The sequence below is a fragment of the Epinephelus moara genome, chromosome 20 (assembly GCF_006386435.1).
Source record: "Epinephelus moara isolate mb chromosome 20, YSFRI_EMoa_1.0, whole genome shotgun sequence".
Taxonomy (NCBI): domain Eukaryota; kingdom Metazoa; phylum Chordata; class Actinopteri; order Perciformes; family Serranidae; genus Epinephelus; species Epinephelus moara.
In genome coordinates this window covers 20,663,400-20,679,243 of record NC_065525.1, presented here as the reverse complement: position 1 = coordinate 20,679,243, position 15,844 = coordinate 20,663,400, and the positions used below count along the sequence as shown (strand labels likewise).

The 15,844-nt window shown below is 39.2% G+C and overlaps 1 protein-coding gene across 3 annotated transcripts in view; it reads right to left on the bottom strand.

The window, feature by feature from the left end:
- Nucleotides 1–10,333, bottom strand: part of bmal2 (basic helix-loop-helix ARNT like 2) — a 19,803-nt gene extending 9,470 nt beyond the window's left edge. Inside the window, exons 1-6 of one of the 3 annotated variants that reach the window (XM_050072813.1) lie at nt 10,036–10,333; nt 1,677–1,806; nt 1,526–1,573; nt 1,318–1,359; nt 996–1,153; nt 429–508 (exon numbers count right to left, since the gene is read on the bottom strand). In XM_050072813.1, coding sequence (XP_049928770.1) covers nt 429–508; nt 996–1,153; nt 1,318–1,359; nt 1,526–1,573; nt 1,677–1,806; nt 10,036–10,093 — 516 coding nt within the window. In that variant the 5' untranslated portion in view covers nt 10,094–10,333. The remainder of the gene's footprint in view (nt 1–428; nt 509–995; nt 1,154–1,317; nt 1,360–1,525; nt 1,574–1,676; nt 1,807–10,035) is intronic. The other 2 variants (XM_050072814.1, XM_050072812.1) reach the window with 2 other exon arrangements.
- Between the last annotated feature and the right edge of the window lie 5,511 nt (nt 10,334–15,844).

The window sequence follows — 15,844 nt, the reverse complement described above, 5'->3', positions numbered from 1 at the left end:
GGTCACGGGCACCCGCACAGGGGGGGGGGGGGGGGGGGGGGGGGGGGGGGAATAGAGGGATCCAACATGATGACATGGTCAAGACAAAAGAAGGATGACATTAAATACATTTTTTCTATTAACATTAATATAGTTTTTTAAACTAAACAGAAGCATTGGTGCATCAGTTACAGTCTACATAGTAATTTCAACTGAAAATTCAATGCATGTATTAGAAAAGATCTCTCTCTCTCGATAGTTACAGATGAACAGAACCCAAAGTATAGCAGAGGCATTATCACTAGCATCAGATTTTAGCCTGATGGTGGCTTTTGAATAAAGTGTTTAAGACATCCTCAAATTATTGACAGGTGATAGAGTTACCTGAAGTTTGTAATGAGTAAAAAATGTACTGGCGTTTCAGTTGCCTTTAACACCTGTGTCCTTACCTTGAGGACAAGGTGTTTGAGCTCCTCGTTGGGAAGGAACGATGGTTTGTAGTTGACTTCAGAAAAAGAACTTGATGAACCTTAAAACACAGACAAAAATGCTTCACAGTCAGCCCAATAGGAGATTATTATATAACACTCTGACATTAGTTTTGTAATTCACTTTTTATAGCTGTTTAAAAGGATGCTACATCACAGAAACAGAGACATTGTAAACAGAAAAGAAAACAACTAGAAAAGTGCACTTAATAAAGCCACAACGTGTCGCGAAGAACAGAGTATTCTTGCCAACAGGAATAGTATGTGAAATATAAATATATTAAAGTTAGACAAATTAATTTAATGTATTATTACTGACTAAAAACAGCAACAAATATTTGATCCACGTTGTTCATACTGGACTTTTAACAGTACTAACTTTGTCTGTAGGCTACGCACAACAAAGTAGGACATAACAACAATAATCACAACTAAAGAGGACAAAAAAGGAAACAATTTAACTACACAGCTTGCTTTTTTACTGACTGGGAGAAGCACAAATGTTAAGGATTATATATAAAGTGGTACCTTTGAGAGATTTGAGGTGCTGCACAGCCATTCTGAGCACAGTGAGTTTGTCCAGTTTACGGGACATGGGGTTGCAAGTAGGGATCATGGCTGATAGTTTGTCGATGAGATTGTTCATTTTGTCCCGTCTCCTCTTCTCAATTTGGCTGTGTGGTTCCCTGCAGAGACGTTAAATAAGAAATGATTCAGATGACTCACCGGGGTTTCCTCATTTCACTTTACAAATCATCTGCATCCTTGAACGTAGCACAGTCTAAATTTTAGAGGACTTAAACAATGGAGATTTTAAGATAGCATTACACAATTATCTAATATAACCTACCTGAAGCATTTAATTTTGACATGTTGGTCATCTCCATCTGACCTAAAGAGGAGAAAAACACACACTTGAGACTGACAGATAAATAGAGTGACAATATACAACACTGATCAACAATACATATGTATGCATGTATGCCAAGCAATATGCAAATACACAACAGCACAAAATAAACAGGTCAGCTCTGAAGTCCTTAATTAGTGCACAGTACCCATCGTCTTCCATATCAACGTCAGGGATGGAACCAGATTTTGTGTCCCTAGGAAGAAAATGCATGACTATCAATAGCAACTCACAACAATTTAGGTCATTGGATTTTATAGGTTTTCTGTGAGCCACTTTAAAGCAATCAAACTACTTACTGGTTGTCCACGCTGCCCTTGCGTTTCCGGGGCATCTCCAAGCTCAACGACATGCCAGCAGCTGAGGAGGAGGTCATCATGCTGGACAAAGACACAGAACCGCTTTGGTTTTCCTCAACCAGCACATCTTCTGAAACACACAGGACACAGTGAGCTGTAACTGGTTGTAAGGGGTGGGGACTTGATTTCATTTGCAGGCACATCGATATGTTTCCCCGCACTGCTGCATTTCATGTCAGATTGCAATTTCTCAGATGTCTTGCCCAAAAATTATCACAGAGTTTAATTAGGGAATTCACAAAAAGCTTTGTTGGGTGGTTACTCACAAACTGCATCTGTCACACCACTCTTTTAAAAATGGCCACTTATCAGTCTACATAATAGCAGGAACAGTGCTAATAAAGTGAGGTCAGAACAGTCTATCTGTTCATACCAGGGAAATATGAAATCATAAGGATGACCATTAAATGCACAAAACAACTGTACAAGTGCAGATAAATAGCAACAGCTCCCTTACCACTCCATTTTAAAGAAGTGGTTTAATGAAGATGCTATTATCAGTGGACTGTGTGCATGACTGTCTCCCAGGATTGGTATCACTGTCAGCATTTATTGCAGTAATCATCTGAGTACATAGAGGTAGGGTTATTGCAGCGATAACCCTCATTTCCACTTCTGTATGGTGTCAGCATTTAAAATGGTAAAGCTTTTAGCGTTGTCTCTTTGTATTTTTTTTTATCTGCTACTCATCTAACACCCACGCTCTTCCAAAGTTCTTCCAGCTGTTAAAGAAGTATTTTGTATTGATGGAAAGACAGCCTTTTCATAAAAGTGGGTTGACTAGCCAATAAAAAGATGCAAATAGGTTTGAAATTAAAGCTACATGATCAGAGAAAAAGGTCTATGGCATTCGCTTTTGCTGAAGAGGTACAAAGCCTAAAACTGCCAGAATGCACTGCCCCACACTGGATCAATATTTGCTCCTGCTGGTGGGTGATGTAATGTGAGCGTGTCTACTTTTTTCACAGTAAACAACATAGCAGCCGGCTTGTAACAAACAATCTCGAATTACAGTTAAACAGTACACTAAAATATTTTTCTGAAAACATTTGAGATGAGAAATAGGCAACGCAATAACAGAATCTTGGTTCATATTTCATCAGCAGTGCTTAGTTTTACCGTTTGATCTCAGTTTTTTCAGCCTGTTTCTTACAATACAGGAAACAGTATGGCGTCCCATTCCTGTTCACTAATTCTCATACTACAGCCAAACAGTGCACTTAAATATGTTTCTGAAGACATTTTAGGTAAGAAATAGGCAATACAGTAACAGAGTCTGGGTTAATCTTTGATCAGCATTGCCTAGTTTTACACTTTGATTGAAGTTTGGTCTGAGTTTGAGAGAGCTAGAGGGGCAATTTTCTTGCTTCTATAGTTTTTGTGTGCGTGGTAGAGATGTAACGGTATGTAAATTTCATATCATGGTTATCATTATTATCATTAAAAGCCCCTTATAACCTCAGCTGAGAGAATCCCTCCATTTTCTAAATAGGCTTTTATTGTGAAATACTTGCAGGAACGTGTTGTGGAGGATTCAGTAACTTGAATGTTTGCGTACGGTACTTCAAATGTAGCTCCTGCCACCTGCTGGAGCTTTTTAGGTGTCTACAACAACATTTCAGCTGGCACATGAACAGACACAGTGACTGAAATAATAGTAAAAGTAATAAAAAAAATAGGACAAGAATAACCCGATGACATCACACACGTCATGAAAGACGACTGGGGATAATTGGTGAGTACCATCGTGTAGTGTGTCATGTCTGTCAGCCAAGTCATGGCACGAAAAATCTCCGGAGCACTGTCCGTGCGGGTGCCTTCGGTGCCTGTCACTATGTTTTCAGAGGCCAAACTACTACTGCTGCTGCTTTTCCAGGCAATGAGCAGTATCATCGTGAGTGCGGTAATCAAACACGGTTTTAATGATAATTAAAACTTGAAACGGTAATACTAACCGTCGGGAATTTTACCACGGTTTATCATTTTACTGGTAATCGTTACATCCCTAGTGCGTGGTAGCAGGCATTTAAAAATGATTAAGTACAATCTGTAGTTCGAGCAACAGAGGAGTTAACCACAGTTCATTTACACCTACAACCTGCACTGTTATGGTACAAAGCTGGTTGAAAATTTGCAAAACATCCCTTTAAGAAACTGGAGCCAGTTGCACAAAACACCTACATTTTCTCCCTAAGTATGACACTTAAGGCTCAATTTCTCCTTAATTGAGGGACTTACACAGCTGCACAGAATCCCTTAAAAAGGTTTCCTTAGTTAAGGAAAAACGTTAACTCATGTAGTGAGTTGAAAGTGATTTTACAGCAGTAAAAGTTTCCATGGAGATTGTTTGTTTGCTTGAACTCAAACTTTTGATGCCTGTCATCTCACAAAGTTGGCTCATAGTTGGATAGTGCAAAGATGGCAGAAGAAGACAAGAACACCGTACTGGTCAAAGGAGGAAAAGATTAAACTTGGTCATGCTGCAGTTAAGATAGAGTTATAGGTAACTTCAGTTTGTTTTGTTGTTTTTTTAAAATTGTTTTTCCTCGCTTTTGTTGCTAAGGTCTTTTGCGCAATGGTCTCAGGATTCCTCAAGTATAAGACCAAGACAAGGAGAAAACCATAGATACTTAAGTGAACATTTTAAGGAAATCTTAAGGAGAAGACTGGGTGTTTTGTGCAACCGATTTTATTTTGAGGAAACCTCAACAAGGACTTTCAGGAAAATCTTAACTTCAGGTGTTTTGTGCAACTGGTCCCTAATGTTACAAAAAAAGTTGGTCTGGCAGGTGGGCGGTCAGTGGTACTTCGGTTGACTGATTCCAACAAAACATCACAATTTGCAGCCAAACAGTACACTAAAATATGTTTCTGGAAACATTTGAAGCAGGATATACGCAATGCGGTAACAGAATCTTTATTTATATATAATCAGCGCTGACTAGTTTGACCACAGTTAACGAGCAATGACTGACATGATTGACAGCCTTGTCAGAGACTACGCATAATTCCATCTGAAGACTACAGCAGGTGATTTTCCTGAAGGAGGGTTAATCAGTGAAATCACCAGCTGTCATCTCAGCTGCAATGGAAACTTGTATACACTTTACTCTCCATGGCTTGTGAATGAGAACTCTTAGCCTAACTGATTAAACGGCTAATCCTGTCAGACCTACATCTCACCCCAGCTAAAAACAACCCATCAGTGCTCATCAGTTGTCAAACAGAAACATGCATGCTGTCAATGCCTTAATGGTGTTGCTCACCCACAGATGTCTTTTTTTTACTGGATGCGGGCATGTGCTAATAGAGATTATTAAAGCCCAAGCTGCTGTGGTGGTGCTGTTCAGAGAGACTACAGACAAGACAGTGCAGCTGCTCTACTGCCTCCTTCTCTGCTGTCTCTCAACAGCCTGCCATCTATTCTGGTAAAATGAGGAGCTGCCATGACTGTGATTAAGTCACGGCCTCAGAAGCATGTGCAGTGTATGTGTGGGAGAGAAACTCGAGAGAACGGCACGAGACAGACTAAACGCGGCTGACATGCGTGGCACCTATTTTCAACTCTGCTCCACAGACCCTGTGACCCAAATAGCCATTAACAGATCAGCAACAACCTGATTTTTAATCCAGCCCCCCCTGTCAAGATCTGTTGGATTACAGGGTTACAGTGAAGGCAACTGGATAACTGGACATCAGGCCGCAACAGACATCCCTCTGCCAGCTCCCATAATCCCTCTCTCCTGTTCTCACGTGTTCGTTAACTTGCTCATTCACTCAATCCATGAATGAGCACCTGCTGCATTTAAGTAACCCCACAAACTGTACTGTCCTCCTCAGACTGTCACACAATCACAACATCAAAGGCCAATAAGTTTACAACATAAACACTGTAAATGGGTCTTTTTGTAAATCCATCCGCTGACAGGAAGTAAACATGGACACAAGCTGTTGCCTTGCAATGCAATGCCAGTGAAACAGTCGATAATTTTTATATGTCACATTTAGGGCTGCAAGACTAATCAAAAAAATTCATCACGATCTCAATTCATACGTCCATGTGACCTCATTTCTAAATGACTTGATTCACTTGTTCCTATTTCCCTATGCATTCATGTCATGCTGCATTCATGTGTTAACTTATTTGCTGCAGAAGAATCCCAGTTGCTATGAAGTGTTCAACTCAACAGCTCAACTCATGTTTGTGCAGCAGCCCAGAGTTTTAAAGGCGTTTAGTTTCTCTCCTGTGTTGCGGTTTGTGCTTTCAGATATCTGCCGTATTTTACTGTGTCATGTTTACTTTCAGATGGATAGGATATGCGTTAAGTCACTGCAGATGAAAACCCAGTACTTCCTGTTTTGGCTGCTTCACAATAAAAGCTATTAATAACAAAACAACGTATGTCTTTTGTCGTGGCAGGAAATGAATCATCCACTGTTTTACAGATGCTTCACTCAAGATAGGTGTGTCATATTATGGTCAGTGTATGTGTGTATGCGTCCTTATTCTATGTGTATGTGTACGAGTGTATGTGATCAGTGTATGTGTGTATGCGTCCTTATTCTATTTTTTAGTCAGCAGAATTTTAGTTAATCACTTAGATGTTATAAACTAAGAGACTAAAAGACTTGAGGGTTTTTTTTTTTGTTAGAAGAGACTTTTAAGTGCAGCACTTTGATATATGTTATACGTAAGTCAAGCACTTTGATAAGTGTTATGGTAATGTCATCTGCTTCAAGCCCTGTGTAGACAACAAGCATCACAGACATGTTTTTTCACTTGAGCTTCTAAAGAGTGCAATACATGTCTTGTTGAAAACATAAGAATTACATGAGAATCGGTATCTCAATTCTTAGAGGGAAAATTCATGATTCACATTTTAGCAAGAACATTGCAGCCCCAATTTTATTCAAGGCATTTATGTTTATGCAACAATGGTGAACTGTGCAGTGAAACTAGGTCATGAGCTACCCTGTGCCATCCTGCTTATCGTTTATTAAGTTAATCATACACACACACCCACACAAAAAACACACACAGGATCTGCCCAGAAGTCCACAGCCTTTGATTGATGGCCAACACAACAGTTTGATTTGATAACACTCACGTCCCCATGAATCATTTATGCTATTATAACACACAGTTAACAGCATGCAATACCAATTATAGTGTTGTTAGGCAGAGAAAAACATGTTCTACTGAACAAAAATCTGCATAGAGAGAACGAGGAGAGACGACTTCCAATATTCCTTTCAGTACTGGTTGTTAATTTCAACATGGTATACAATTATTTGTGCCGAAAAGAAATTAATCACCAACTAATTTGAGAATTGATTAATGAATCTTTTCAGTAATTTTTTAAAACTGATTCCAGCTTCTTTTATGGAAATATTTTCTGGTTTCTTTACTCCTCTGTGACAGTAAATTTGAGTATCTTTGGGTTGTGGACAAAACAAGACAAATGAGGACATCATCTCAGGCTTTTAATCAATGTATTCTGATATTTTATAGACTAAATTACTATTGATTAATTGAGAAAATAATCAACAGATTAATCTGCTTTAAAATTAATCTTTAGTTGCAGCCCTAGTTTAAAACTACTCATATAAAAACACAAAATAAGATCCTCAGGTGATTACTAGTTCAATATAGCTATGACGAAAGGTTCACTGTGGCATCCTGACAGGGCGTTTCAATGAGCATGCCCTGCAAAATCTTCTCCAACTGACGAAGGCTTTCAAAAGTGGCGACCATTTTACTGCTCTAAAAATCAAGCTTCCTCACAGAACAGAATGCTTTACAACCAACAACAGGTTCAAAGCCAACTTAAATGGAATATCCTCCAGAGCTAAAACAATTAAAGAGATTTGGGAATGAAATATTTTGGTAATTAATCGGTTACATGATTTTTCTGAGAATAAATGTCAGTTGATTCCAGTTGTGAGGATTCGCTGGTTTTCTTTGTCTGTTTGCTGATGTCCCAGTAGCTTCACAATACTTACAACAATGTGTCAACGACTCCATAATCAATTTAAGCATAGTTGTTGAACTAAAGCTTCCAAAAAAAAAAAAAAAATCCTCCTGTATTGATTCCAGATTCATCAGACAACACAAACAGATCTGGGCTGTTGCTTGTCTACAAGACGGTTTAGACACACTAATGAATGTTTGATGTTTAAAAGTTTAGCCTTTTCAATCTTCCACTCCAACAACATGTCAATGTCATAAACATTAAACAATAAGAGCCTATGAAACAGGCAGAGTCATTAAGTGCGTTTCCATTAACCCTAGAAATGCGCAAAACCTAAATATCGCAATAAAAAACTGGTAATGGAAACACCTACATTTTGAAAAAAACTCTCAAATATCTAGAAAAAGTTTTCACGCTCTCATGAGGTGTTTTTTCAGACATGTCGATATAGAAGTATATCCCAAAAGTGTAATGGAAACACTTTTGTCGCAAATACACATCACCGGACATGACATTGGTGAATTCCTCGTTCACGATCCTCTCCCAGAAATCCTTTATCCGTGGTCGCTGCCACACATAAGGACTTTGCCTTTGGAATACCACTCGCTCTCTTCGTCTTCGGTTGTAGACTACTGCAACAGCAGCAGTGGCAACCGAGATGATTGTTCCAGCTCGCAAGAGATTTGGAATGTCTATCTTACTTCCGCAAACAAAGTGGAGTCTCGTGGGACGAGATTTTACGAGAATTACGGCTCATACGCAAAACACCTTTTAATGGATACTAAAACTGAAACTTGAAAGCATTTTGTTAATAGAAGTATGTATAAAAAGTCTCACTTATAGATAACTACAATAAAGAGGGGATTACCTGTCCAGCTACATTTTTCTTTGTAGATTTGGTAGATCGTAGATCAGCAAATGTACACGGCAGGATAACCATCAACTTATATGTCACAGTAGATCTTAATACTGGAATATTGCTGCACCCCTTTTACAAATCTAGTAGGGATGCAAAATATTGGAGCCGATTTCCGGTATGGTGATACGTAATAACTCATTTGACCGATAACTGACACCAATATCAATATATCTACTTATTTCCCCACCTAATTTTAGTGATTAAGTCTCTTTTGTGGTGGAATTAACATAATGTCATGCATGCATACTCTTACCGTAATGGCCCACCAACACATGAAATACAATACTTTTCAATGTATGTAATATCTATTCATTGTGCAAAATAAGAAAAAGCATCCTGGTCGATTCTGATAGTTCATTTTAAAGCCGATATTGGCCGATGTTTATGATGTGCCGATATTATCATGCGTCCCTAAAATCTAGTGTGTCTAAAAGACACTTAAAATGGCTCAGGTTGCTGATTGATATTTCAGGACATACATTCAATATAAACATTTTAATTGATCTCTTGAAACAAAAAGCCCATAGTATGGCTCAGTTTAAGCCCTGTGATGGCTGTGTCTGATCTGTCCTTGGCTTTAATAAATGGTATTAAACAAATAGTAACGGGTGACCATCAGTAGATTACCATGGATGTTTAACCAGGAACACTACACTGACAGTTTCCATCTCATGTTTATTTCGACAGGTGCAGTAAAGTTAGTCACTGACTTATTGATTTCATTTATTAGAGTAAATTTTTTGATATGTATCGTTGCAGAGGTACAGTGACTTGTCAGGAGAACATGAAGATGGTACACGGCTAACGTTAACTTACAGCAGTGCCTGCTTCGTCCTAGCTAACATCAGACCGCTGGGTCGACCGATCATGTAGTTATCTATTCGGCCTAAACTGCACCAAACATCAATGCTAGCTTGACACACAAAGCTTGGACTATCAGAGAGTCAAAAATATCCACAGTGACAACTTCTCCTGGGCTGTGAGACCACCTTTAACTCGGTCGTTTGAAACCGTTGCTCCGGTAAACAGGCCTTGCTACCAATGCTAAGCTAACATTTTGCTCAGTCAATCATGTTAACGCTAGCAAACACCGGACATACAACGTACATTTAATAAACGTTAGTGATGACAGGTAGAGGTCTAACGTTAGTCATATCGTGCAGAATACGTTAGTGATATGATAAACAACGTCGTGCAGCGTTACATAAATGGCGTAGAGGGCGAGTTTGCTCTACTGATCTACTGACCTAGTTTTAGGATAGCGCAAAGTTACGGTCAACCGGTGAGACGTCGCTAAAAAACACACCGCTGCACTTCTCTGTTGTGTGAGTAAACCTAAAGGTCTGCACATGGTCACCCACCGTAAACATTCAAACTGGTGAAAAAGCTTTAATAGTGTTTCAATTACCTGCCGGTTCGCCTCCCGCTCTGTCACCGCCGCCAGCCGCTGCATTCATGGCCGACATGGCTGGAGCCGGAGCCGGTGCACTGGGGCCCAGGACTCCAATGCATGGATGAGGCGGGGAGCCGGGACGGCGGCAGAATGTTGTTCAACTCCCTTATAATCCCTGTATTAAGACAACGGAGAGGGAGAGGGCACACAACCGTGCACCGGGTGGCTGTGTACGGTGCCGTCAGACCGGAGGAGAGAACCGGAGGGGGGGAACGCGGAAGACAGGACACAGACTCCTCCTACCGGCACACCGGAGTCACCGCTGCAGCCTCATTGCTCCTCTGCTCCCCGCATTGTTGCATGGCCCGTTGTTTGGAGAATCCCCCAAATTTTAATTGATGGTAAAGAACTTTCTGATTATATGTATAATAATCACAGAAAAATACTGACCTCACATCAGTTACTTTGCAAAATCAACTTTTTTTAATGATGGAAATCTTAGCAGAGACCGTTTGGTCAGACTCTAGTTAATTCCTCATTCCAAACAAGGGACTGTTCGTTACTTGTGAGAGGGAAAGGTGTGATGCAAAAATATGGAGGCATGTCAAATATTTTTTAAGCACTGGGGAGGAACTTGTTTTTTTTATCTTCATACAACTTTAATTGGCTGAATTATTATTTTTTTTTTTTTTACAGAGGATTTTTTAAAGAAAATATGTCGTTTGAACCAGGGCAGCACGGTGGTGTGGTGGTTAGCACTGTTACCTCACAGCAAGAGGGTTGACGGTTCGTTCCCGGGTGTGGGAGCCCCTCTGTGCGGAGTTTGCATGTTCTCCCCATGTCAGCGTGGGTTCTCTCTGGGCACTCCAGCTTCCTCCCACAGTCCAAAGACATGCAGATTGGGGACTAGGTTAACTGATAACTCTAAATTGTCCATAGGTGTGAATGTGAGCTTGAATGGTTGTCTGTCTCTATGTGTCAGCCCTGCGATAGTCTGGCAACCTGTCCAGGGTGTACCCTGCTTCTCGCCCGATGTCAGCTGGGATAGGCTCCAGCACATATGGTTGATTTGTTATGAATTTTCAAAGTTTTGAACTTTAGATGCTTGCTGTAGCGCCACCATCAGGACTATTGGCTTGAGTTTACAGCTGAGGATATCTGGCATGAGACTGGACCTTTGTGCAAAGTTTGGTGAGTTTTCACCCATGGGAAGTATGATTTCCTCGGAAGAAGAAAGAAGAAAGAAGAGGAATACCTAGGATTACAATAGTGTCCTGGCAGCTTAGCTGCCCGGACCCTAAATATTGAGATTCTCATTGAGTGGAGACATTTTTTTCCTAGCAACTACACATAGATCATAAATTCACGTATATAAAAACAAGTGACTGCAAATGGTTTTACAAATGTAAACGTTATAATGCTTTTTCCGTTTTATTTGGCGCTGACACAGACACCACTACTGTCCTTTGGTACCAGATTGGCTCTGCCCACAAAATACATCATCGCTGTTTATAAACACAAAAAGGGTCTATTCATAGGTTGGTTGGATAAATTCCCAAATTCCTCTATTGTTGGGAGGGGACTTAAATAACATTCTGGATGGTTAGATGGATAAATGGCCACCTGCTTGGCAAAATAGAACAAATTCTAATTTCAGTGCGTTTATGAGTAGATTTAACCTTGTAGATATCTGGAGTTAAGTATCCTAATAATAGATCATTTACACAGAGTAAGAATGGTTCAAATCAATCAAGGTTTGACAAAGATGGCATTAATCAGAATAAATACCCCCCCTCCTCTCACAGATCATGAAGCTATATGTGAAGCTAATCTGATAATCAGAAAAACCTGGTTTACATGATTCAGTCCTTCAGTTGGATTTCTCCCCAAGTACATGACATAAAACTCAAACTTCCTGTTACAGTAGGTACTCATATCCTTGAAAAACCTCGAAAAGTACACAAGTCATATATTTGCAAAATAAAGCACTCGTCATGCTGACAGCTTATATTCTTACAGTACTGTTTGTTTTTATCATTAACAAATACATGTGAGAGCATTCTAATGTGTAGTTTATCAATGTGGAGCCAATTTTACATACTTTGGGTAGATTCAGAGTAAAAGTACTGCAAAGTGCAATATACAAGTGTATTGTATATAAACTTGTCACATAAAGTGCATAACATATAAGTAAGATAAAATAAAAGTGACAATTTAAACACTGAGAATATAAAAATATATTATTTTATGTAAAATCTTTATCTGAAAGGAAACAAAAGCTGTCAGATTAACGTAGTGGAGTAGAAAGTACAATATTTCCCTCTAAAATGTAGTGGAGTGGGAGTATAAAATAGCAAAACCCGAAAGAAACCAGATTAAAGGGTATACATGCACTGAATAATCTGACTATTGGGGAAAAAGATAGATGTGTTTATCTGATTTCTCATAATCAGATAATCTGATATCTGATAAAGCCTATCGGATTATGCTGTTTACATGACCACTTGAATAATCAGGTAACTCCAGAAATCAGATAATGATCGGTTTATTAGTGTGCATGTAAACGCGCTCAGTGAGAGACTTCATCCTCACTTGAGCTGGCTTAATTGCAGAACATCACAACATGACCATCATGTGGTTACAGCCTCGACTAGCTCCAGCATATTACTGCCTACTGCACTTCTCAATAACACTGAGGCCCTCTACTGGTCTTAAACTGTAATAGCATACAAAAGTTACTTGATAACATCCCTCCCCTCTTAGATCTAACTTCACCACAACACACAACAACACACAAATCTGACTTAACCAGAAACATTAAATGAATTAGAAATAACAAAACTAAAGAAGATTATCCACCTTATTCCTAGCATTGCGTGAGTTATGGGTGCAACTTCCGGCTTGTTACGGTAAATTAGTAACAAATTCTCAGCCCTAATAACTTAATACATATTTCAAGGTATGTTGCTGAGTTTATTTTATAGCGATCAATTTTCTAATGTAGGTTGAGAATGAAGTCAGACAGGGAAAGACAGGGATATCATGCACTGACCTTGAGTGACCGTTCTGTCAGTCTAGGTGTCATTCTCCTCTGCAAATTCTGATTTAATACTTTTTCGCTATGTCTCGTGAAACTCTTGTGGTTTTATTTCTCATATCAATGGTACCTTTGGCAACAGGAACAATCCCTTTTTGTTCTGGTTACATGTTCTCCAAACAGTTGCTGAAGACACAAATTTAGCTTAGACTGGTTGTTAGTTGTTACAGACACAGACAGTGCAACAGGTACCAGAGCTTGGCAAAGACATTTTAGAAAATGCTAAGTTATCATTAGTTAAATATTTGTTAAAAAATTAACCAGTATTTGCTAAATTGAAGGCAAATTACTTTAGAAAAGAATCAACGCTGGAGGTTAGCCACCAAGAGTAGCCATTGGGACTAACCACGGACAGTCTATGGGACTAACTAAGGTTAGCTTACTACGTCATATGCTCTCACATGTGTCTTTAACTCAAGAAAAATCTTTTATTTGAAATCATTTGTCTTTTATGTGACTTGAGATTCTGATGTGAACAGCCAAATCTTTATTTAAGACCTGACCATGTGTCTTTTGAACATGACTACAATGTAAGAGAGGGTAGGCAAAATCCAAAGTCCTCATTTTGTGCCTAAATTCTGCATTCTTAAGTTCAGCTCAATATAATGCAAGGCTCCAGTGGTCTAATTTGGATTAAATAGTCCATCCGGCATGGTTTAGGAAGGACACACTGGCAAAAAGAGAGGCTTAAAAACTGTGACTGTAAGACACCCACATGATTTTCTGACTGAATTTTTGTCAGATTCTTTAAATGAGACCCCATATGGCTTGACCACAGGTTTCTTAGGTGCTCACAGGAACCATGTTGCCACCCCTGAAAAGAGATATTTGATAGCCAGCCCAGCAATAACAATGATTAGTTAAATATGTACTCAGTGTAAGTATTGTGTGGATAGAGTCTGCTGGTTCTAATTTAGTTCTCAGTTTAAACACTGTTAACTGTTCTGCAATGACAAACAGGCTCATAAAGGTGCAGTGTGTAAGATTTAGGAGGAATTAGTGGCATCTATTGGTGAGGACTGAAGCAACCAGCTGAAACTTCTCCTGATAAAACTTCCTTGAGTGTTCATGGTTCAGGAGGTCTTGACCAGGAGAAACTGTCTGCAGAGGTCGTCTTGTCTCCAAAACAAACAGACCAGTTGCCTTGAACAGGTAAAAACAGTGAATAACGCAGATTCTGACACCGCTTGTGGTATAGGGGCTGCTGACTACGCTGACCAATGTGAAAACACTAATGCACACTGGATGCAGAAGCACCACGAAGCGTGCTGATACACTCACACACACAGCCACAAGCAGTGGCCAGTGTTTGGTTTGTCCCTTCTGGGCTACTGTAGAAACATGGTAGTGCAACATGGCGATCTCTGTAGATGAGGACCTGCTCCCTGTGTAGATATAATCAGGCAACTGAAAGGTCATGAAAACACATCAATTCTTTTTTTTTCAGGTGATTATACACTGAAGAAAATCCCATACTCGTTGCGTTATATTCCATCTCTGCTGATATATCCCCTAAATCCCACACACTGGCCCTTTCAGTCAAGTTAGGTGGAAGATGATCATTACATTAATTCAACTTTGCATTTTTACTTTCACACATGGCGAGATTTATTTATTATCATTTTACCTTGCCTAGCAAACACAACTAAAAAAAAAAACAGAATTTAAAATAGAATAAAATTTGTTAACCAAATACAGTTGATCAAAAACTGTTTTAAGTGAATGAAAAAAAAATAACACGATGACAATAAGAGTAAAGATGCTAATAGAATAGGTGAATAGAACAGAGTAGAAAAGTTGCTTATAGAACCAGTCAGCTCACACACACTGTATATCCATGCCAACCCAACCCTTCACCTCCTCTGCACCACAGTCCCCTACATAACTCTCAAACTTACAACAAAAGATGATGTTGTAGATATGAGATATATATGGAATTTATACCCAGTTTAGATGTGGATACACCCATTGGAGCAGTGTGGCACGAACTGTCAGTGGAAAATTTGGCAAGGTAGTAGTACCCAAAATACAGATATAATACATCAGAATTTCCTCTTAAAACATGTTTCATTAAAAAGATTGACCACAAACACTGTTGGATATGTGTACATAGACCCTCCAATATTAACATCATCTCACCCAGACCATGTAACTGTAAAATATCGATTTGCATTTGACCATGAAAAAAAATAATGTTCCACTAAATCCATGAAGTATACTTTAAATATATGATGCAGAGTATTAGAACCAAGAAAAACTATGAAAATTTACCATTGCAACTTGGATTTTAGACTGACTGAAATAAAAGCACAATTATTTCTCATGTTAGTTTCACTTCCACAATGGGTAAGGCAAGGCAAGGCAAGGCAAGGCAAGTTTATTTGTAGAGCACAATTCGTGCACAAAGTAATTCAAAGTGCTTTACAGAACAAGAAAATGCATTAAAATCACAATACAAAATAAAAACATAAATAATCATTATAAAATGAACTTTAAAAGAGAAGAGTGCAGATAAGATCCTTTCAGTCATATGCACAGTGAAATAGAGCTGTTTTGAGCCTGGTTCTGGTCAGGACCCGAGCAGCAGCATTCTGGATGTACTGCAGCTGTCTTACGGCCCGTTTGGAGAGGCCAGTGAGCAGGCCGTTACAGTAGTCTAACCTACTAGAGACAAATGCATGGATAAGTCTCTCCAAGTCAGGTTTAGACACTATACCTTTGATTTTG